This window comes from Ambystoma mexicanum, chromosome 7p (assembly GCF_040938575.1).
Source record: "Ambystoma mexicanum isolate Mex_15411 chromosome 7p, UKY_AmexF1_1, whole genome shotgun sequence".
Classification (NCBI taxonomy): domain Eukaryota; kingdom Metazoa; phylum Chordata; class Amphibia; order Caudata; family Ambystomatidae; genus Ambystoma; species Ambystoma mexicanum.
Window position 1 is genome coordinate 497,935,071 of NC_090939.1, and position 24,286 is coordinate 497,959,356.

Consider the following 24,286-nt stretch of genomic DNA (forward strand, 5'->3'; position numbering starts at 1 on the left):
GACCACGTTAGGTTCAGTTACCCTCTAATATATAATGGGTCTGAAGGTGCAGGTCTAAATTTCTCTACACGTGGGTTTACAGCCCGTGTGAGATTAGGGGCTTCTAAAGATGGCTGTATTCTGCGCTGCACTGATTTCAGTAGCAGGATAAACTGGACCACAGTCTTTTTTATCCCCAAGGATTTGTTCTGCAAAGTCTTTATCCTCCTGTACCTCCTGATATTGATATTTTATTTCTATAGCGCTCGTACACAAGTGTTTCAGAGCGCAACAAGAAAAGGGAGGGGAACAGGGGAGAACAAAACAGCGATCTTACTAGGCCCAGTGAAATTCAGAACGTGCAAGTGCATGGGAGAGGGGGAGGGGAAAAGTGCATGGAAGGCGGGAGAGGTGGAAAGTGCGAAGCAGATGAGAAACGGATAAATAATAATAAATAGATAAATAATAAAGGCAACAAACAGTGGTAGTGCAGCCAGCAATTTGGAAGCGCTAGGTTTAAGGCAACAGACAGGGTAGGTCTGATAAGTGCAGGAAGAAAAAGGGGGGTGCTGTATGGGTTCAGACCCCAGTGCAAGGGGTGGCCCAGAGGCAGTGCAAGAGGGTGGCAGGGTGAGCAGGTACCTGGGCCCGGAGGACAGTGGGTGGCCAGGTGCACGGTGCCAAGAGAGAACAGATCAGCAGGGGAGAAGGGGAGCGAAGGCAGAAGAAGAGGAAGGTCTTGAGAAGCTTACGGAACCGGAGATGGTTCTCCTCAAATTTTAGAGTGGCAGGGAGGCTGTTCCAGAGGGAGGCCCCAGCCGAAGTCAGATCTATTCCCAGCTAGTTTCTTTGAAAAACGACTGACCCTGAGGGAGTTGGACGTAGAGGAGTGAAGAGCTCAGGGGGGGAGGTATTTGCGGGGGATAGCTGAAGGTATTTTGGACACAGGCCCCAGAAAGCCTTGTGGACTAAGCAGAGGGTTTTGAATATAATCCGTGCATCGAATGGGAGACAATGGAGAGATTTCAGAGCTGGAGAGATACGATCCCAGGGCTTGAGGCCAAGGACAAGTCTTGCAGTCCTGTTCTGGATTAGTTGCACAGGGCGGAGAGTAGAGGCAGGTATATTTAAAAAGGGGCTGTTACAATAGTCCAAGGTAGAGAGAACCAGAGCTTGGGGCACCATGAGCCTCTAGAGGAAGGAGGGGAAAGGCAGAGTACCTCTGAGGAGGTGCAGTAGGAAGTTTGACTTTTTAGAGACATCAGAGATGTGGGCGGAGAAGGAAAGTGTGGAGTCAAAGATGACCCCCAGGTTCTTAGCACGCAGGTGGAGGTAGGAGGAGGGCCAAGGGAAGCCGGCCAGAGAGTGAGGGGAGAGAATGCTGAAGGTGTGCCGATGAGGAGGATCTCAGTCTTGCTGGCATTCAGACAAAGATCATTGGGGGCACACCAATCTTGAATGGCAGTTAGGCAATCAGAGATGGGAAAGGAGCAGGCTGAGGGCAGCCAAAAAATGAGTTGTGTCGCCAGCGTAGCACTGGAAATTTGAGCAGAAAATGGGAATGCAGTTGGCGAGAGTTGCCAGATATTGGTTGAAAAGCCAGGGTGAGAGGTTAGACCCCTCGGGAACACCACAGGTAGAGAGGAAGATAGATGATAGAAAGGACCCAAGTTGGACCTGGAAGGGTCGATCAGAGAGGAAAGAGGTCAGCCAGGCCAGAGCCTGATCAGTGATAACCAGGTTTTCACTGAGACGGTTGAGCAGGATGGTATGGTTGACCGTGTCGAAGGCAGAACAGAGATCGAGGAAGATGAGGACAGAGGGAATGTTAGAGTCAAGGTTGGAGAGTAGATTTTCAAGAGAGCAGTTTCCGTGCTTCTGGCAGCTCTGAAGCAAGACTGGTGGTCATGGAGACCGCCAACAGAATTGGAATGAAGGTTAAGCAGAGAGATGGCCCACTTTTCCAGGAGTTTGCCCAGAAAGGGAGTAATGGAAATTGGGCGATAGTTAGCTGGACAAGAAGGATCAGCTGTGGGTTTCTTGAGAAGAGGATGCACAAGGGAGTGATTCAGAGGAGAGGGGAAGGATCCTGAGGCAAAGGAGTGGTTGCAAAAATCAGCAAGGGCCAGAGCGAGGGTGTCAATGTGGTCCTTGATGGTTTTAGAGGAACAGGGATGAATCTGTTTTGACGAGGCCTTCATAGATCAAACTTGTCTAATGACCTGGTCAGGGGAGAAGAGAGGAAAGGATGAGAAGGATGGTGGGGGGTGGCTAAAGGAGGGTCAGCAATCATAGATGGAGAGGGGAGAGGAGGAGTGGGGGTGGAGAGGGTGGACAGGATGTCCTGGGTTTTTTAAATGAAGTGAGAGGCAAGGGCACTGCAAAGAGCCTAGGAGGCAACAGGAGGGGTAGAGACTGCAGCAGGGTTGGCCAGCTCCTTGCAGATTTTAAAGAGTTCGGCCGAGTTGTTAGATGATCTGGGTGTCAATCTGAAAGTGCTCAGCCGCTTTGGCTAGTACTTCATTGAGGAGGGGTTGATTATCAATAGGAGAATCGACAACTGGCGTGTCTTGGTTCAGAGGGGAATCTATAGATTACATATTGGCTTCTTGGTCAGCCTCTTGGTCCTTGTCATCCCCATAAGGGTCCGCAGTATCCTCATCAATAAACTGAGGGACAGCTGTCTCTACAAAGGAGAGATCTTCTTGGTCTCATTCAGGGTCATAGAGATCTATGACTGTACTCTGTAAAGGAGCATTTGAGCGAGACTTCTTAGAAGGGGGTTGAGTAGGTAAGGCAGAGGCTTGAGAACCAGATGGAGCTGTGGTAGGGGGAGTGGAGTTGAAGCTCTGAAGTTAAAGGAATGGTTCGCCCAAACATTTTTATTTCAAAAATAGATAGGCAATATAAAAAAAAAAAAACGATTGGCATTTTTTTTTTCGAAGTCCCTATGTAAAATTTTGAGCAATTCAAGCTCAAAGATAGCACATGGGGGCATCCATTCTGTGAAATGGATGCCCGCTGCTGTGCTCGCTTTGGCTTTTGCGGCACTAATGAAGGAAAAGCCAGCCAGCTGTAGTAAACAAAAGCTACCACTGGGTGGCTTTTCCTTCATGGGTGCTGTACACAGAGGACGGGGACCGGAGACTACAGGCAGAAAAGCTGCAGCTGCATCTCGGTAAGTGATATTTTTTTAAAAAAAATAAACACTAGCTGCGTTTTTTTTTCTAAGTTTTCCGGGCTGGACGAGCCCGGAAAACTTAGAAATAAAACCGCAGCTTTAAAAACGTATTTATGTTTGCGGTAGCTTTTGAAGCGACCGCAAACATAAATACAACATTATTGTGTTTGAAAACGCTGCAGTTTTTCTTTCTAAGTTTCTCAGGCTCCTCCGGCTCGGATGAGCCTGAGAAACTCAGAAAGAAAAACTGCAGCGTTTTCAAACACAACCGCGTTGTGTTTCTGCCTGCCGTGGCCATCACTTTGGGTCTCCGGTGCTCCCCCATGGGAGCACCGGAGACCCAAAGTGAAAGCAAAGGCAGGCAGAAACACAATGTGGTTGTGGTTACATGCCGCAGTGTTTCTGCCTAAATCTGATTTCCCATTTGGGGCTCTCGGGCTCCCCACGGGGGGCCCTGAGAGCCCCAAATGGGAAATGCTAAATGCTGCAGTGTTTCTGCCTAAATCTGCTTTCCCATTTGGGGCTCTAGGGAAAGTAGTTCCAGGCCCAGCCACACCCAAAACACTAGACCGCATGGCTTGGTTCTAAAGAACTGTGCTTTGTAATAGGCCATCATGTTGGATTAAGATCCAAAACTGGTATATATGTTTCTGATTGAGTTTTAAGGACCTTGGGGCCAGTGTGAAGGGCTTTAGCCCCACTGCTGCCAGGGGGCTATTATACTTATGGGGGTCAGGGGCATGGATTGTGACAATCTCGCCCACATGGGAGCATCTAGGATGAGCATCATTTGTTCTCTGTGCATCTTGTTCACTATCCTGCTCATTAATGGAGTCGGGGGGAGACGCGTACACACATTTCCCTGACCAGTTCATCCATAGGGCGTTCCCCTTGGAGTCTGGCTGGGGGAAACTGGACGTAAAGTCAGGGCATTGCTTGTTTTCTCCTCTAGCAAACATGTCTAGTGTGGGGTAACCCCACTGTGAGAAGATGTGGTCTACGATACTTGGGTTCAGTAGCCACTCATGTTACTCTTGTAGGGGATCGCTGCTCAGAGTCTGCAAGAGTGTTGAGTACCCCTGGAACGTGTTGGGAGGATAGGAACATCCCCAGTTTGCGTGCTCATCTCCATATTTTCTGTGCCAGCTTGGACAGATTTTGGAGAGTGTGTGCCCCCCTGCTTTTTGACGTAGAACATTGCAATGGTGCTGTCCGTTAGGATCTGAACCGACTGGTTCGCCAATTGTTCTGTGCTTCGAATGCTTGAAGCGCTTTGAACACGCGTAGGAGTTTCAGCAGGTTGATGTGGGTCTGTGCACTGACGTGAGTCCAAAGACCGTGTGCTGTGTGGTGAAAGTAATGTGCCTCCCCTGCTCCCACCCAGAGAGCGCGCTTCCGGTTCGTCTACCAGCATAGATTATTAACTAGTGTTGGCGAAACGACCACTAGATCGTCCCAATGACCGCTTGCCTGAGACCATTGTTTCGCCAACCACTCCTGCATGGGGCGCATGCACAGACGTGCATGTGGGACCAGGTAAATGCACACTGCCATCATGCCTAGTAAACGCATTGCTTCGCGTACGCTTACCTGGCGACCAGCTTGATACAGAGGTATTTGCCGTAGCATGTTTTGAACCCTTTCATAGTTGAAAGACTAACCATGCTTTCGTGTCTAAGACAGCTCGTAGTGAACTGTTTTGTTGTGTTTGGTACAAGGCTTGACTTTTTCTCTTTTATTGAGAAGCCCAATTGGAAGAGAAGGTTTATGGTTCTTTGCGGGTTTTGCTTGCAAAGATGGGGTGATTTCCCTGTAATCAGCCAGTCCAGGTAGGGGTACACGGAGATAGCCTCCTTGCGCAGGTGCGTTCCCACCACTGCCAGTACCTTGGTGAATACCCTTGGAGCAGATGCTATACCGGAGGGTTGCACTTTCAATTGGTACTGCTGGTTTGCTATTTTGAAATGCAAGAGTCTTCTGTGCGCTGGGAACATTGAAATATGAAAATAGGCATATTTCATATCCAAAGTTGCCATGTAGTCTCCCCGCAGGGGGATTACTTCTTGTAGCGTTGTCATGCAGTATTTTTGTGGATTTACCCAAGTGTTTGCAGGGCGTAAGCCTAACACTGGGCGCATAGACAGATCTTTCTTGGGCACAAGGAAGTAAGTTGAATAGATAACCTCGTTTACCTCGTTCGCAGGAACAATCTCTATGGCGTCTTTGCGTAGCAGTGCGCTGACTTCCTCGAGAAGGATGAGTTGTTATTCTCTCGTTGATCTATTGACGCAGGGGATGGTTGATGGTTTTTGATTGAGATTCACAGTATAACCCTCTGCTACTGTTGATAGCACCCACTTGTCCGCGGTTATTCCCTCCCATGCGTGGGTGTAGTGAGAAATGTGTCCCCCTACTCGGGAGGCATGGGAGGGGACCTATAGCAGGCTGTCATTGCTTAGGAGGTGTACCTCCACCTCTAGATGTGGAGGACCTCCCCCAGCCGCAAAATCAGCGCTAGCCTCTTTGGTAGCCCTGTGAGGCTTGTCCCTGGTTGTTATTCAAGGAAGAATTTTGACCCTGTCCGTAATCTGAGCCCCTTTGGTAATTTTGGCCACGAAACCAGCGCAAGTTGCTTCCGCCCCTCTGGCCTGGTGGTTTGTCAGGTGGCCCAGAGATTTCAGGGAGTCGTATTCCTCTTTGGCAGACTTTAGGGCGTCTTCTACGGCTTTGCCAAATAAGACTGTCAGTTCCACTGGCATGTTAAGTAGCGTAGCCAGGGTCTCTAGCTTAAAGCCAGACTGGCGTAGCCAAGCGTGGCACTCGATTATGGTCCCTTCAGCGATAATTCTGCCCGCATTATCTGCAGCATCTAGATTATTTTTAAGAATGCAGCTGGAAGTTGCTTTGCCGACAGCTGCTACCAGGGCTAGTTGAGACGTCAGGAACAGAAGCTACTAGGGTAGTTATTTTGTCCCATTGTGTGGAATTGTTGGCGATTCTAGTTTGAAAAGCTGCCGAAGTAGCTACCTTCCTCCCCATAGTATAGAGCTTTTTGCTTTCCTTATCTGGGGGTGCCTCTGAAGAGGCTAGTGGTGTCCCTGCCCTTTTATGGGTTGTGGTAACCACGAGTGAATCCGGCTTAAGCTGACTCGTGATATAGAGCGGGTCAGATGGCACTGGGCAGAAAAGTTTCTCTACCCACGGGTTTACTACCAGTGTCTGGTTTGGTGTCTCCAGGGAAGGTTGAATCATCCTTTGGACAGTTTGTAAAATTGGTATGAACTGGGTGGCAGCCTTCCTGTCCTTCAAAATATCTTCAACAAAGTCTTTGTCTAGCTGAGTTTGTATACCAAAGTGTTCAGCCGCTTAAATTAGCATGTCGTTGTGGAGAGGCTGATTGTTCACTGGCAAATCTGCCACTGGTGAGTCCTGATGAATTGGAGAGGCCAGGGTATAGACTTCCTCCTCCTCCTCTTCCTCATAATAATGATCAGACTGCTGGTAGTTTTCATTATCATCCTCAGTGTCCGTATGAACATCTTACAGGTCACCTAGTACTGGTTGGGCTGTACTTGACAAATGCAGAGACTCAGATCGAGCTTTTTTTAGCTGGGGGCTGCGAACTGGAAGCCTCAGTTGTAGGAGGTGTAACTTGAATGTTCTGGTAAGCCTCTGTTTTTTTTTTGAAGAAATTGGCCATAAAGCTCATTCTAGTCATTGCCCAGTGTATGTCTTCCGCAGTCCATTGGGCTGAACTAGGAATGACACCAGGGTACTGAGGGGTGGGGCCTTTGTCCTATGGGTGTCTGATGGCCCTGGGGTGTGGACTGGCCCTTGTTCTTCAAGGCTTTGCCAATGAAACGTCTCCTTGTGGGACAGAGTGTTTATCCCTAATAGTAGGGGTATACCTGTCCTTATTTGACTTATCTTTATGATTGGGGCTTTTGGAGGAATGTTTCTTGGAGTGCTTGGACTTTAGCCAGTATTTGAGCTCACACCCATTTTCAACGTAGGATGTCGACTTTCAGCACTCTAGCAAACCGCCGCAAACCCTCTGATGCTCCGCATTCGGTTATTTTTTTGGGAACTGCGTCTTGACAGTCTTTAGACTTGCGGGGCCTGTCGTGGGGCGATCAGGAACTCGAGTGCCCAGAGGACAGGGATTCCGTGGATCTCCCCCTTGCCGATGCTGCATGTGGGTGTTTGGTCGACAGTGTCGAATTCTTGCCCCGGGACGTGTGTTTAGTAACGGGGGTAGGGGTAGTGCTTTCACCACAGGGTGTCATCCCCGTAACAGAGCCTCCAGCCTGTCTCTTGGGTTCCCCGTCGCCCTTGCTGTCTGTACAGACCGCAACACTGCCATCACTGGAGGCTCCCTCCACGTCGGCCTCGGCCTGCATGGTATGATGGGCTCAGCGTTTCGTTCTCCGGTCTCAAAGAGTTTTTGCTTTGAAGAGCTTGCAGGCTCGCCAATGCCCCTCGTCGTTGTCACGGGCTGGACACAAGTTGCACACCTGGTGCTTCTCTATCCACAGGAATTTTTTATTGCACGTGGGCAGAATTTAAATGGGTTCTATCCATGTTTAAGGGAAATGGCAGCCAGGCGAAAAAGGGAAGGGAGGGGAAAATGCATTGTAAAATGACCACCCCCACTCTCCCTACTGTAAGGGCCTAGGCCCGGTGGGCCTTCCAAGGCTGAAAGGGTCCGTCGAGTTTGGAATTCGTCAGACGGTCGTCTTTTCCACCGCGTCAATGATTTAGTCCAAGTCGGTAAGGAAAAAGACAGAAAGAGTAAACTAATCTTAATTTGTCATAAGCAAATGGCTTTAGCCGAAATGAAATCCGCGATAAGCATCCGTTCATGATGGAGGAAAAAATCTATCTGAGGGATCTCGAAGCGTGAAGTACTATGGGTACAGTGGACGCCACACTCGGGATAGTATTAATGTCAAGCCCTGTCGACGTCCCTTTGAGTTTCAAAAACAACAACTAATACTCTGCAGCTTCCACTAGAAGTCGGCCTATTCATAGCATGTGATCAAAGCAGATTCCACAAGCCTCAGAAATATATAATAAATTACTCACCGTAATCGTATTTCTGATGCTTGTATATGCTTAGATTCACATGCTGTGCATAGGCCGACATCTAGTGGTTGTCGCAGAGTATTACATGATTTGTTTTTGAAACTCGAAAAGGGACGTCAACATTGATAAAACATTATCCATCATGCCGTTTATGATACCTTCAACTCCATTAGCAGGGAGGGTAGGTGGGCTCATGTGAATCTAAGCACATACAAGCAACAAACCAGATGACTGGAAGGTTATGGTTGTCTTCAGAAGATCGTGGATCTGCTTAGAATTGCATGCTTTGTATAGACTAGCACTGATGAAGGTGGAGGGTGAATGGAAGGGACAGTAACCAACACGTTTTAATTTTTTTAAAATTTGTTTCTTTATTTATATTGCGCCGGTAGCTCGCAAGCTTCGGGCGCAGAGACATGAACACAAGGAACAGAATGCAGGGCGGGATTAGATTCTTACTTAGTTTTTGCTCAAAGATGTGCGTTTTCAGTAGTTCGCAAAAATGTGGGTAGTTTGTTTCCAATCTAAACTGAACAGGGAGATTGTTCCATAAGCCAGTCACTGAGACGGGGAAGGACTTGCCTGCACCGTTTGTGTCTGTAGAGGGCCACATCAGGCCTTGATCCAGCCGTCTTAGCTTTCTGATGGGCACATATGGAATGAGTTTCAATTTAAGGTAGGCAGGGGCTTTTCCAAAGATACATCCGTGTACCAGTATGAGAGACTTTAAATGGACCCTTTCCTCAATTTTTAACCAATGAAGTTATTTTCTTGCTTCGCTGATATGCTGGTTTCTGGTTTAATGTTTAATGATTCTTACTGCGTTGTTTTGTAAAACTTTATAGCTATGAAAGCATTGTTTGTTGGAGCCTAGGATGTGCACGTTGCCGTAGTTAAGGCATGACAAGATGGTGGCTCTTGCGATCGTGGCGCTATTTTCTTCAGATAAGTAGGGTCTTATGGCTTTTAGCAGGCGAAGATGGTATGAGCAGGTTTTTTTAACCTATTGGGTTTGGGCTTCCGACCCCAGAGATGCTTCCAGCATCATCCCTAGGGTCTTGCCCTTGTTCAAAACTTGAATTTGGGCATCTTATTGTGATAGCGCTGTATGAGGGATGGAGCTTTGTTCTGGCTAAGTTTGTGCCAAAAACCATGAGCTGTTTTTTTTGCCATTAAGGCACATCCATTTCGTATCCATCCACTGCTCTACAGTGTTGTATACTGAGGATAGTTTCTAGTCTTTCTGATGGTCTCTGCTTAATTCGATTACCAGCTGAGTGTCATCAGCTTAGTTGGTAAAGAATGTATTAATGTTGTCCAGGACTGTGCAGAGAAACGTTAGGTACAGATTTAAAAGGAGCGGGGACATACTGGCACTCTGTGGAACCCCACAGGTAATTTCATTTTCTAAGGAGAACACATTTCCCCAGTGTACTCTAGATGTTCTGTTTTGAAGAAAGGGCATTATCCATCCTATCGCTTCTTCTGAGCAATTAGCTGTTTTCTTCACTGCTGTCTTGAGTAGATTATGGTCCAGCAAGTCCAACGCTGTGCTCAGATCTAGAAGGATAAGAATACCGGCTTTCCCTTTATCTATGATGTTGAGCATCTTGGTCTGTAGATCCAACATAGCCGTCTCTGTGCTATGAGCGGGACGAAAGCCTGATTGTTGGTGGTGAAGGGATTCTGAGGCTTCTACATGATCTTGAAGTTGCATTGTAGCAATCTTGTCCATGATGATTTTAAGCAAGAAGTTGCAGTTGGTAATGGGTCTAAGTTTGTTTGGGTCCCTCTGGTCAAGATATTTTATTTTATTTATTATTGTTTGTTTACCAGTGGTGTGACTGTAACCCGCTTTATACTTTTGGGCACTATTTGGTCTCTGAAGGAGGTGTTAATCACTTTTGTCAGGGCTGGTGTGAAAATATCTTGGTTAACTCTCTCTCCCGAACACAGTATCCCAACTGGAGGTGGGCTAGTAGTTAGGGCCGGACCTTTGCTTCTCAACACTCGCACAGGCCCTGGCTTAACTTTGTGGCTAGTCAGGACCAGCAAGATCTGAGGAACATTCACACTGGTGGAAGCAGGGCAAGTGGCTTTGGGCTTATTTGAGGACGAGACCTCAATGGCCAGAATAGTCTGAGAAATTCCATTACTGCTCCCGACCCCCTGCTTGAACAGTTGTGTCTACCTGAGATGCTGGTTGAATGGTTTATTGCCGATGGAATTTTCTACTCAAGTGTCTGTCAGTTTGCCCAGAACTTCAAGTGGCCAATGTGCTATCATAGTTGATATGTTCATTTTCTCTTAAGTTACTGGATGGACCCCGTCTTCTTGTTTGTTCCCGAGGAACTGGTGAATTTCCTTTATCTGGAAATAGGCCTCCCTTGGACTTGATGGGACTGTGGGCTTGTTTCTGGAAAACAGTGTCAATATCAGTATCTGCACCATGTGGGAAGGGTCCCGTTGCCATTTTCCACCTCACAGTCCGTATTTTGCATCTTGTCTCCATTCAGTCTTACATTGTGAGGAGATGTTAGGAGAGGGCTTGGCATGCCTTTTGGCCGAGCTGGCTTGGGGGCACACAGACAACAATCATCAAGCAATAACAAAGACCCGCCCACAAATGTATCTTAATTCATTAAGACCATAATAATGCAGAAAACATGCAATGCCTTTGAATTAATCAAAAACCAACCTTAAAATATGCCTTTCTGCAAAACCAATTTGGCTGTGCATCTATAAATGTTCCATTTGACTGGAGTGCCAATAAATATCAAATATGTTAAGAGTTCAAAAACGTTACCGGTGACATTGGGCTTGTGACTTCGCCAACTGGCTGGCAAGCTTCTGCTACAGCTCGTACATGGCCATAGCCTATTGCTGTTAGCAACAATTTGGCCACTTTCAGAGCATTGAGGTAGGCACCACGTCGAGTCTCAAGATCTGCATTTGGCAGGAAGTTATTCCGGGTCAGCATGCTCAATACAAGTGGTAAGCCACCACTTTTAAGAAAGTTGAACTGAAAATCACTTGCATCTTCTCCAAGTGGAGCACTGGCAGGCATCAATAAGGCATAAACTACCTATACAGGGAAAGAAAATAATACAGTGTGAAGGTGGGAATGTTGATAAGGGGCAGATCTTTTTGCAGAAAATTAAAGTCTCAAGACATAAGCTTGTAAGGTCTAAGCAAAACCAGAGATCTAAAGGTGAGCATGTCAAAGAAGTAGTCTGGGGAAATTCAAATGAGTAGGCACAGGAAAGAAACTGAAAAGTTACTCACCATAGTGACTTCTGATCTCCTAGGTTCATAGTCCGCTTTCCTTTAATGCTGTCAGGACTGAAGTCAAATTCAGACAGCAATGATTTATTTTTTAAATGTGGAGCGAACAATAAACCACAGTACTGCACTCTCTAGTCTCAAACATCGCTTCAATGCTTTCATCGGCGCTTGATGGGTCTAGAAAACTCACAGTAACATAACCTTTTTTGTTTATTTTATTTTTCTCCTATCGTTCATTTTTTCACCAGATTATGCCCCAAATTCTGTTTTGTTGTTTGTGACCTGCAGTCCAGCGTGTCTAACCTGCAAATGTTTAGAACTTTTCTGGTCAGATCAATGCAGGAAACTGCTTCCTGGCCAATGGTCTTTTGGTCTACATGTACACCATAGGCGATTGACTGTATTGTTGGGAGGAGATCTTTCACAGATTACCCGCCAGGACTTTGTGCACTAAAAGAAACATTGCAATGCAAGTCTCCATTTTTTTTCTTAGCACCCCACCCAGGGGACTCGTTCCCCTTTGCAGTTTGCCAATGGGGGACTCAACTGGTCCACTATCTACCAGACCTTGGTCAGAGTATTCACGTCCAGAGTCTGAATCGGCCACTGGGCACAGCCCAGGTCCTCCACATCTTAGGGGACATGTTTTCCTAAGTGGTACAGCAGCGGTCTGCCACTTACTCAAAAAGCGCTAAGAGGATGGACATCCCTGAAGTCCACCAGCCTTGTACTGGGCTCACGCCTAAGACTCCCTTTTGCCCCTTTGGGCTCATCTATGTCAAGACCCTCTGAGGCTCAAGGCAGGAAATCTCTGGAGTTGAGTTTCAATTCTTCAATCTTTCCCTATGGTGCACATCAAAATCTTTTGTAAAATAGGGGAAATGGCAGTGGCTGGTGAACATCATTCCAGATGCCGCTACATATTCCCTGTCATGCTCCTCAGAAAACCCGGGTTATCTACAGTTCCTATAAATCCAAAGCATTCTACAATGTCAAGAAAGGTCACCACTCACTAAAGCATGCTTTGCCTATCTTTAGACAAGTTCACGTACCCAGAGCTCCCACCCTCTTTGCAAAGTGGCGACTGGATGCAGGGACATCAATTCACAAAACGCCAGGAGCAGTGGATAGGACATCACAGACCCATGACCCCAATGTCAACACATGAAGGGATGTCAAATGACCTTTAGTGGCATCACAGGAAACATCACAAATATTTTAAAAACCTACTATTGAAGGGTAACAATTCATAAAAAACGATTACTTATGTGGACATAAGGCTATTGTATATTTAAACCATATAACAACTACAGTGCTCCCTTAATATGTCATTAGGACAATAAAGAAATGCCAGTTACTCAGCAAAACCATTGTGGGCCAGGATCATCGATTGCATATTCCAGGACAGACAGATATGGCCAGTTACAGCAATTTTACACGTGTTGAAGCCCCACATGCCAGATACGGACCTAATATGCTAAATGATGTGGCACATGCCAGGCGCTGCTATGGTATGCTAATGCAGTATTACATACACAAGTAGATCCATCTTATGCCAATTTAAGTCCAGTTGCCATGTAGTCTCATATGCAAGTTACAGCCTCACAATCCAGAGTGCTCTGATCAATTGCCAAGTACCGTCATCTTATGCCTGATAAATCAAGATATGCTAGATAAATTATTCATGGTTTCAAATATAGCAAACGGACCTGTATCTCTTCTAGGTGACCTAAGAAATGGAAGGAACATTAGGCACTACTAGGCAAAGGGATTTCCAAGGACCACAAGTAGGTCAAGTGGAGAAAGGGGGGATTTGTGCGCAGATGACTTTCACTATCCCGTTTTATTCAGAAAACCACATCTCCTGCCTACCCATATAAAAGTTTTACACTATTAAGATTTCTGCATAGTGTTATTTCATGAAAATAAACCGTTTTGTGTTTAATCAAGTGGGTATGCAAATCTCCAAACCACATTCTAAATCAAACTAAAAATACAAAAGAAATCTTTTTATGGAAACCTGTTGGGTAAAACAATCATGATTTATTGGGTTGAGTTACAGGAAAAACAGATATTAGTAGCACGCACTTACTTCACTGAGGTATCGCCATCCCTTTCTATATACTGCTTAAAAGAAATTCTTAAATGTATAAAAGGTACATAAAGTTAAGTGCTTTGTAGGTTCCAATGAAGTGTCGCACACAAGGCAAGATTCTTCACACTTAAGCAGACAGCAAACACTTAGATGTTGCGCGCACATTCACGCAGACACACACATTGACGCACACAAAAACTCAAAAAAACTACAGAGAGGAATGAAGCTCATGACATTGTAAGTGCTACAGTGGTAAACGTTTAGTTTCCTTATGCCAATGGAAGGGTGCAATCTTTCCAGAATTATTTTTGGTGATGGCTTTGACTATGCAAGCTGTCAATTTTGAAAGGTGAATGGGTCAGAAGACTGTGTCAAAACCAAAGTGATTTATTTCGGGCTAGCAATGTCTTTTCACAGTGCAATAATGTACTCTTTGCCATCCAAGTATGAGGGCCAGTAGTTGGAGAGGAAGCACCAGGGTTATCAAGCCATTTGCCTGGGGCAGACGCTGGTACTCCCATCTAGACCAAATTGACTTCCAGGACTGGCCACCACTAACCATCCGGCACCCCATAGAGTTGTGGGTCCTTGTGCATGCCCATTGAACTACTTTGAGCAGACCATTGTTCCGCTGATGCACAGCTCTATAGAACCAGTTTGTGAGGATAGGTTTTCTAGGAAGGATTACATTCTTAGCCTAGCCATGAAGTGCTATTCCGGAATCTTAAAAAAAGTCCACCGTCCCCAAGTTAGCTCTCTGCCTAAAATGCCAACTACTCCTGCTCAGCCCCACGCTTGGGCTCAGCATCCACTTCAGTCAGATCATGCTTCACCAGAGAAGGGCCCAGGGTCTTAGGCTCCTGCACAATGTCTCTCCCCTCCTCAACATCAAGGGGAACCCCACACAGACTTGAGTATCCCCGGTCCCAATGGCTCTGGCACTGTAGGCTATGCGGATGTGTAGACTGTAAAATAAAGAAACACACACACACAAAATGGAGGGCCTAAAGGAATTGTGGCCTATGCATTCCTGAAGAAAGGCCATTTTCTCTATATTCTCTGGCTGGTAGGAGTCTTGCGTTAGCCACCACTTGTAAAAGGACATCCTGGCAAAGACATGGGAGATCAGGGAGAAGCCTGTCATCAAAACAGTTGATAAAAGGTACTGTCCCTTTGCACAAAGCTTTGACTAAGTTACCCCAAATTATCCTCATTAGTGCAGCTTCAATGCTTAGATATAGATCCACAATTTCTTAGAGCTTCCACTACATGACGACTTCAGAGGAATGAAGAGAAGCTGCTAATTGGAACTGGGAAGACAGAATGTGTCCTTCCATCTGAGGCTGGCAAATGTGGCCGGCTGAAGCAAATCAGAGTATATGGAAGCAGCTCTCTGGTTTCAATTTTGACATATTTGATGATAGAGTGGCTTTAAGGTCTGGCTTAGCAGAAGCAGGATAGTTGGTGGCTGGAATGATGAAAAGTGCAATCCCCCACAAACACAGCAAGTGGAGTAAACCTAGCCCTGGATTGAAGGAGACAAGCCTGGAGGGCTAAACAATTCCCCTAAGATATACTAGAAAAAATCCTAGATCTGCCTTTTGACTGAGTAGACATGTTCCAATACTAAATTGATGAAGAGCTTGCAAAACGAAAGTGGCCCAATTTTTCCAAATACCTGGCTGTGCTAACAAAAGCCTTTCTCAAGAGCAACCAAGGTCAGACGAGCAGATCCTTGTCTCTTTCTCAGGGCTTTTAAGATCAAAAGCTGCACCATCCTGATTGCTCCCTCAGCTTCCAATGCTACAAGCAACAATGGAAGGTAAATAGAGGCTTTGGGTTAAAGAAAAGGAGCAATCCTTGCATATACATCCATGTACAGGCTAGATCTTCGCCACATCTTAATTTAAGAGATCATTTAAAAAAGGTAGCACACCCAACTCAAGCACTAGTTCATACTATACATTTGAGCCCATATTCACAGATATGCAAGATCAAAATGGTCAAAGAAAATGGCATTAGAGAAAGACCCACCATTATCTAACAGTGGTCTTACATCGATTCTCTCTTGATATCCAGAGCTTGAACGGGAAGACCGAGAAGATAACCAGGAGCTGATCAAGATGTGCATTAAAAAATACTAAACTATCTGCAAGGAAGGACATTCTTTACATATTAACAGCAATACACAGTACAAATCTAGACATTCACATTTTATCACTATGACCTATTAATGAATCAAACAATTATTCATGATACCTTACTGTGACCGCTAATAGTTACAATCACACAATGCAGCAAGCATTGGCAAAGCCAAAAGTTAACGTTTGTCTCGGCATGGGATAGGCATTTTCCAAGGCATCCTAGGATAGAGCAGTGGGTTTGACCAGCAGAATAAATGCTGGATGGATTTCAGCAGAGGCCCACCATTTCTGTAAGATTGATGAAGATGGGCTGGTGGAGGAAGAGCCTGAAGTAGTATTCCTTTGGAAGTAGACATACAGAAATTCACATTTGGGAGAATCAGGAGTCCACAACAATGCTCCCAGCAAGGAATACTCAGCTACATCATCATTTCACCAAATACTGAGCTTTAATTCCACTTGGGTCCTGATTAATGGCTTCTGGTCTCCAGACCTACAACCACCCAAATCAACCATCCTTGAATTGTTCAAGGTTTTGGTGGCTAATCAGGAAAGGTCAGCCATAATCCTACTTTTGCTTAACTTCTGGTTTGGAGTCTACGTACCGTATTCTTAAGTTGTTTGATAAAGTCTGTATATTTTCAATGCACTTATTACAACATTATCAGGTTTTGCAACACTTATAATATAAACCTCATCAGTTGGGTTGCTATCATTAGAATCAGGCGTTTTGATGTCTTATATCAGAGTTGTGAGTTGTCTTGTTTGATTTGTATTTTGAAGATAGTTCTTAAAACTTTTAAAAACATGCTTCAATTTTCCATGACTAAATGCAATTTGAACTTACTAGTGCTATATTTGTGAAAAATTCTATAGTGAGAAAGTGGGGTCTGGTGACTGGTTCTTTGCACTTTTCCAAGGCCTCTCCCTGCAACCAGTCTCTAGCAGGATGCCTTAGAAACTATTTACAACGCGTAATACTATAACGTTACTCTTGGGTCCTCTGGCTCTAAAGAGTAGTAAACTCAAGGGGGACTGACAAAACCACTTATTGTTCAGTGCACTTAGCCATCAATGAACCCCACTTACTAAACACAGTTCTCTTTAATCTCCATAATTAGTGCTTCACAATATGTGTTCTTCATTCTCCTTAAAGTCGTGCTGTCTCTCTCCCCAGCCGTGGAGTCTCAGGACTTTAACTGCCATCTAGAAGTGCACTTGTCCGGTCAATGTACTACTTCACTTGATTTATCTCATTGGGGAGCATCAGGACTAAAACGAGCAGCGCAAGCAATTGCTTTGCCCAAGTATCCAGTTTGTATGTGGATTACCTTTGGTTTTATTTTTCTCACCCGACCCGTGTGCTTGAAAGACCTACAACATCAGCTCGGGCTTTTTACATTTCTCTAGGTAGCAGGTTCCGTGTTTGATTTCAATACTCAAAGTGGCTTTATGTACATGGTGGATTGCACATGCAGTTCATCTGCTATCCTGTTTGATGGGCTTTGCTGTAACGCTCACCTGATTCTCGTAGAGGCGCCGGTCTTGACTGGGCGTATACCGTATCTTCAAAGGTGATGTGTAACACACGGCTGGCTCTTTGGGCTGGACCTCTGTGCACTGTATGTCTGACTCGAAGGGTAAGATGTCTGCAGATAGAAAATATGGGATTAAGGAACTGGGTTATTGAATGTCTCTCTCTTCTTCCCTTTCTCTTCTCCTGTAGAACCCCAAAGGTTAACGCTCTCACCTTAGGTAAGTGAACGCTGTGCTCTCCATCTGCCTCGGGGCAGGGTGCTGTAACCAGTTTCTTCACTGGATAAGGGGAGCAGACCTCTTGACTTCAGAGGACTGCTGTCCGTCGTTTACTGCACGAATGGTAAGTTTCGAGTAATTCTAATGTCTTTAAAGTCTTTAGTAATGATGTTTCTTGTTTTGCAGGGTTGCGGCGATGGCGGATGACGGGCTGAAGTGAGTTGAAGATGGAGCCCGTGTGATGAATAGATGCGCCTGGAAGCACGTAAGTAAGCGCTTGTTGCCTGCTTCACGATGCGCTCTAACTGTCTTTTTATTTTGCAGGTACAAGTTCGGAGCGGCTGCAGGGTGCCGGAATACCCACTGGGTTAGATGTGGAAAGGAGTAATGGCACGTGAGTATTAAAGTTCCCCAATGTCTTTAAACGCACCTTGTTTTGTCTTTCAGATGCCGGAATGCAGCGCGAGGCGTTGGTGACAGCCGATGGACCAGGTAAGTGAAGAGCTGTCACTGAAGACCGTAATGCTAACCTGTTCTTTCTTGTCTTTATAGGTGTTGCTGAAGACTGGATTCAGGATGGTAAGCCTTTTTCCTTAGGCCCAGGATCAGATGCAGAAGACACGATGAGCGTTCTGCTGCAGAGGATGCAGAATAACGCAGAGCAAGATTCATCCATCGGGTGTGGTTTAAATAGCCTCCTGTAGTGCTTAGGTGTCTCCTTCCACAGACACGCCTAGGTAAGAAAAGAGTTCCTGCTTTCCAGAAGAGTTCCAGTGTTCTGAATCTAGGGAGTGGCTCCTGCCCCACCCAACAGGAAAAGTAGTTCCAAACTGAAGAGGATCAGAGGCTCAACTGGCAGGCAAGTAAGCAGCATGGTCTGCTGCAGGTTAAGTCCACCCAAGCATTATGAGCCCGGCGCTTCCAGCGCTGGGACAGGGCATATTTATGAGCCTGGTGCCACTGGCGCCAGGACTGGGTCCAAAAGGTCCCAATTGGGACTGGTTGGCACTCGGAACCTGGGTTATGGATCTGCTTCCAAGGGAGTTGGGAAAACCCTGACCTTTTGGAAGCAGAGATCATGACATTTGCCCCCACTTGTAAAACTTTGCTGCTGTCTGTTTACAGCATCCTTTTCCAGCCAGCATGCCATTCTGCATAGCAGCTTTCCAGTCCCGTTGCTTCTTCCCTCTCTGGTTTGTCTGCTCACACGGCCAGCGTCCATCACTAACTGGTCCAGTCTACTGCAGTTTCATGTCCCTCTTGGCGTTCAACAGTGCATCACCATCTTCACCATTCATCTGCTGCAATGGCCACTATGCCACTCTCACTTTTATAATTTCTCTATTTTCACCGCTCCTCTCATGCGGACACTTGGTAACAAAATGAGAAGACTGACATTTGCACTGCAGCTCTAGGCTTCATAAATGGAGACTACTTCCTCTCAGGGATTTGCCCTCTGACATTTTTCCTTACGCCATTATTACTAAGCCTTCCCATGTTGGCTACAAATGGTATGAACAACGTCTGATCTGGATTGAGTGGTTCAAGGACATGCTAGAATCTGTTAAATCAGAAAAAAAGATTTCTATGAAATCAGGATAGCTAGGAACAGGTTGGAAAATTCTTAGGGGTTTTCTTAGATTATCTCAACTTATTAAAAAACAAATCTGCATAAAGTGTTGTCATGTCTTTTGGCATGTTTAGCAATTGCAGTAAATGAGTCTTGTGTCCCTGGATGATGCAAGAATGCTTGACGTTTTTCTGAACAATTACGGTTTAACCTTAAACCATGACACATTGACCTTGGATTTTAGAATGTACACATGTGATATAGTAACAATTAATTTGTTTGTACTGTTTTGATAAGAACATCTTTTGACTTAATGTTCCATTTGTACTTTTTTGTGCAATATTAATAAAACATTTTTAAAAATCAATCTTTGAGCTTGCATGAGAGGTTCTGAAGTGCCTGGTTAACCTCCTTCTGACCAATAACCCATCTACCAGTGATTTAAGTGGTAAACCTGGGTGAAAAGTCAATTTCCTTTTTACATGTTACTTTATAAAAACACCAAAATAGTTGCTTGTACTCCTTGTGATGGAAAACACTTTGAAATGAATCAGTGTTAAAATGATGTTCCAAAACCATATATGTGGGGTTCAAGAAGATCAGCCTACATCTTGGTTTCACGCCTTTGAGGTAAACAGACTTAATCTCCAAGGGGTAAGCTTGACAGAGCAATCAAGGCGGTAATCTGAATCCGGAGAGCAGGGTGGAGGAAGAATGCAGGGCAGAATACAACACACAATAACGGAATGTCAACACAGTATATGCATCCAAATCTATGATTTATTTATTGCTAATGAGCTGCTCATAAAGCCCCGTCAGGGGAGGGAGGGAGCCTGGCCACAAACACCCTAGCCGACGCCAGTGTCTGTGTAAGCAGGCCCTCTCCCATCTCACATTACGTGGAAACATTGGCGGTGGGTCATGGGGGACTACGCTGCTATCAAAAGGGATGCAACCGCACGATGCTGTGGGGGAAGCAGGCAGAGATATTCATTCAGCTGTACAGGGGCGGAGCCAGCACCAGGATGTGATGGTTTTTATCACCCCTACCTCCAGAGCCTTCCGTACACCCCCAGTGGATTGTCTAAGACCCCCCCCCCAGCAGGGGCTAAGGTAGGGGTAGGAAAAAGCATGGACCTGTCACTGTGCAACAGTAAAGAGAGCAGGCTACAACCACTGCAGTAGGCGGCTGCTCTCAATTGCCAAAACAGGAGAGGTTTACCAAAGTCACATTACATTTATATTAATAGTCCAATGCTCACACCATCCATTAAGCCTTGGTGTGTATTAAAAGACATGTTCCTTTTATAGCACCACATCAATACACAGTAGTTCAAATAGATGCCTAACGCTTAATAGTCCTTTTCAAATACTTGTCACTCGGTAATAAGCACTCAATGAATGCTTCTTACACTCATGTAAAAAGAAATCTTTTAATTAGGATGAATCATACAATATATTAAAAGGCAAGAGGTATGTTTGTACGATGCAGTATTGTGCAGCCTGTTGTCACAGCTACAGGGAGCTGTTGCCTTATGAAATAAATAGTGGCCCTATTGTGTTAATGAAAATCTAAAAAATATTCAGTTCAATAAGTGTTATTTCGAAAAGTCATAAAAGCACACAATTCATCTAAACATACAAATTCATAAAATAGCCTTGTATAACAAAATTACAGGTGAGCGGTTCAAATTAATAACTGAGCGTTCCCCTTCTGCTTCTTCTATCGAACTCTCCATGTCCACTTGAGGTATTTACTATTAGCAAACATGGTGGTGGTATCTGCAGAGTTTAAACAGATTGCCATGGCTTCCCCAATTGACCTGCAGCCATGGTGGCCCAAAATTAGTGGCTTCAGAAAACGCTTTCTCAGGGGCAAAGTTACTGGGCATAGCATGATTAGATGAATCAAGTCATCTGCGTTGTTACATAACGTGCATATAAGGGAGGCATCATTGTTACACTTGTGTTTTATCACTACTATGGACAGGATCCCAAACCGGCCTAATGTACAAGTACCTTTCAAATTTAGGATTGATGTAATCAAGGTAGGCTTCCAGTGTTTTAATCACAACATAATGTGCCGAAGGCCTAGAACCGGCAGCATTTCTTGCTGTATCTTAGCAAGTGTCACAGTTTTAACCATAAGGGGGTTGAAATTACACTTTGGTTACACCAAAGATGATCAAGGTCAATTTCCCTCAAGCATTTCTTAACATGGGATGCCCACTTGATAGAGGAGCCCCCTCGTGATAACACATCCAGCAGTGCATATCGATAGTTAAGTTTCTCATTTGTCCACCACTAAACCCAATAAGGACCCAAACCCAAGCTACAAAACCATTATATTAAAAAAAGACAGTCACAAGGGGGCATGGGTGGGGTGGTGTTCAGTTGGCAGATTGATTCAATCCCCTGCATGGCTGTCTCTAGTAACACTGGTAAGTTTGGCATGCAGGGGGCATGTCCCAATATGTTCAAATACTTGTTTTCGACCCTCATCAACTGGTGAATATTCATCTGCTCCCACAACACCACCCATTAAAATGCAGCTTGCCTTTGTATGCCTTGAGTGAGACACGCACTGCCCAGTAACCATGCTCTGCAGTAAACATAGCAAGGGCATCGCTGAACCTCGCCAGCGTTATCCTAGCTTTTTCAAGCTGCATGGACCACCCACAAGATGCCATTACTCCAACCATCAGATAATCCTACAAGTCTACTTTTTCAATTTCTCCTTCCAGGACCAACCTAAGCCGCCTGCGCTTCTTCCTGATATTGGTGTTAAAGATCATAGATTTTGTTTTACTAACATTGAGCGCAAAACCATTTCTTTTACAAAAAGAGACAAATATGTCCAGCGGCATTCAGAAGGCAGTAGGTGTTAGCGATAATAAGACTGCGACGTTCACAAACAGCAGGACCGGTATCTTGTCGCCAGCTAACATCCGTACATCAGTCTGCATGGCTAACAGCTCTTCAATGACACCATTAATAAAAATGGGAATAGTTTCTTACCTGTAACTCCATTTCTCCAGCATTGGTATCTTTCATGGATTCACATGCTTAGAATATTCCCTGTCGTCAGACTGGGACCCCTCGGTACACATATAGCCTTTTCCTATAGGAAAACTTCCGACACTTTTGTGTCCTATCCTCGTCCTTTTAGGACCCGCCTGCGCATGCTCCGCAGGCCGTCCCAGTATAAGAGGCCCGCCCCCGCGGTTCCCCTTCAGATTTCGGCCCCTCCAAAGTAGGAAGGGTTAAACTTATCCATCACATACATTGCAGTCCCGGGGAGGCTTGGCGGGCGCATGTGAATCCATGAAAGATACCAATGCTGGAGAAATGGAGTTACAGGTAAGAAACTATTCCCTTCTCCAGCATTGGATCTTTCATGGATTCACATGCTTAGAATAGATTGTATAGCAGTAACACTTGAGACGGTGGTGAGAATGCAATGTAACGCACCCTCACCCTACTACTCAACACATATGCGCAGCAGTAATAAGTTTACTCATATAACCTTTCCCACCGAAAGTATACTGTCATCAAAGGTAGAAAACACACTCTCCACAACGTGGAGCTTACCTTACTGAAACAGATGGCGCAGGACAGCTCTTCCCATCTGCACCTCATCCGCATGCTGCCTGGCAAGGCAGTAGTGGCGGGTAAACGTGTGGGGCACTGACCATGCCGCAGCTTGGCATATGTCCGTCAGCGGAATTCCGGCCCATAACGCTGTTGAGGATGACATCGACCTTGTAGAATGGGCTCTAGGATGTCTTTGCAGTGGCCTTCCGGCCTTAGAGCGACAAAAAACAATCGTCGACGAGACCCATCTGGCCAATCCCTGTTTCGAGATTGCTTTACCTCTCGTCGACGGACCATATGCGACGAACAGTTGCCGAGTAGCCCTGATGTCTTGTGTGCGATGTAGGTAGAATTTCAGAGCCCTCTTAACGTCCAGGGTAGGAAGAGTTTTTTCTGCTGCCGACGATGGAGTGGCGAAGAAAGTAGGCAGAACCACGGATGAGTGTTTGTGATATACCGTCGGAACCTTAGGGACGAACGTAGGGTTAGTCGCCAGGACTACCTTGTCCTTAAAGAATCTTAGATAGGGCGGGTCCACGACCAGCGCTTGTAGTTCCGAGATACGTCTGGCTGATGTGATAGCTATCAGGAATGCCATCTTCCACGAAATGAATTTCATGTCGGACGTGGCCATAGGCTCGAAAGGCGGTTTCATCAAACCTGCCAACACTGTGTTGAGGCTCCACTCCGGGGAAAAACGTTTCACCAGGGGAAAGGCTCGAAATAAACCCCGCATGAAGTGTTTCACCAGTCTGTCACTGACTAGAGGAAACGACTGTCTCTTCCTTGTGAACCTCGAGATGGCTGCCAGGTGTACCTTTATCGATGAGGGGGGACAATCCCTTTTTTGCTAAGAGGAGCAGGTAAGGTAGAACTTGTTCCGGCGTCACAAACAATGGTTGTAGGTCCCGCTGTTTTCTACACCATTCACAGAATCTCCGCCACTTATAGGAGTAGGATTTGTTAGTGGAAGGGGCTCTAGCCGCCTGCAGAATTTCTTGGCACTCCTCTGAAATGTCTAAAGCCCCGAATTCCGAGAAGTCAGGAGCCAGGACGTAAGGTTGAGACTGTCCGGTTCGTGATGCCACACCGTGCCTCTGTCCCGGGATAGAAGGTACGGGACTTTCGGAAATGCTATGGGATGTTCCAGCAATAGATGGAGGAGGTCTGAGAACCACGGTTGCCTCGGCCAGTATGGTGTCACTAGAATCACCCGGCAATTGTATCTGCGTATCCACTGTATTGTTTTCCGTATGAGGGGAAACGGGGGAAAAGCATAGAGGAACATGTCCGTCCATGGGAAGGAGAACGCCTCCCCCACCGAACCCTCTTGGGGCCACCTGCTTGCAAATTTCTCGCATTTCTTGTTTTCTTTGGTCGCAAAGGCATCCAGAGGGGGGTGGCCCCATTTCTCGAACACTTTCTTCAAGTGACCCGTGTCCATTTCCCACTCGTGTATCTGGGCCATGTTTCTGCTGAGGGAGTCGGCTTGGCAGTTCCTCACTCCTGGAAGGTGATGAGCCACGAGGGAGATATTGTGCTTCGATCCCCAATGCCATGTTTTCTGGGCTTCTATGGAGAGAGTTCTGATGGTGTCC

General features: G+C 45.8%; 1 protein-coding gene across 3 annotated transcripts in view; it reads right to left on the bottom strand.

Annotated features, from left to right (window-relative positions):
* Positions 1-24,286, bottom strand: part of USP9X (ubiquitin specific peptidase 9 X-linked) — a 2,614,063-nt gene that overhangs the window by 1,143,126 nt on the left and 1,446,651 nt on the right. For all 3 annotated transcript variants that reach the window (XM_069636534.1, XM_069636533.1, XM_069636535.1), the window contains exon 23: positions 11,052-11,330. In XM_069636534.1, the coding sequence (XP_069492635.1) occupies positions 11,052-11,330 (279 nt within the window). The remainder of the gene's footprint in view (positions 1-11,051; positions 11,331-24,286) is intronic.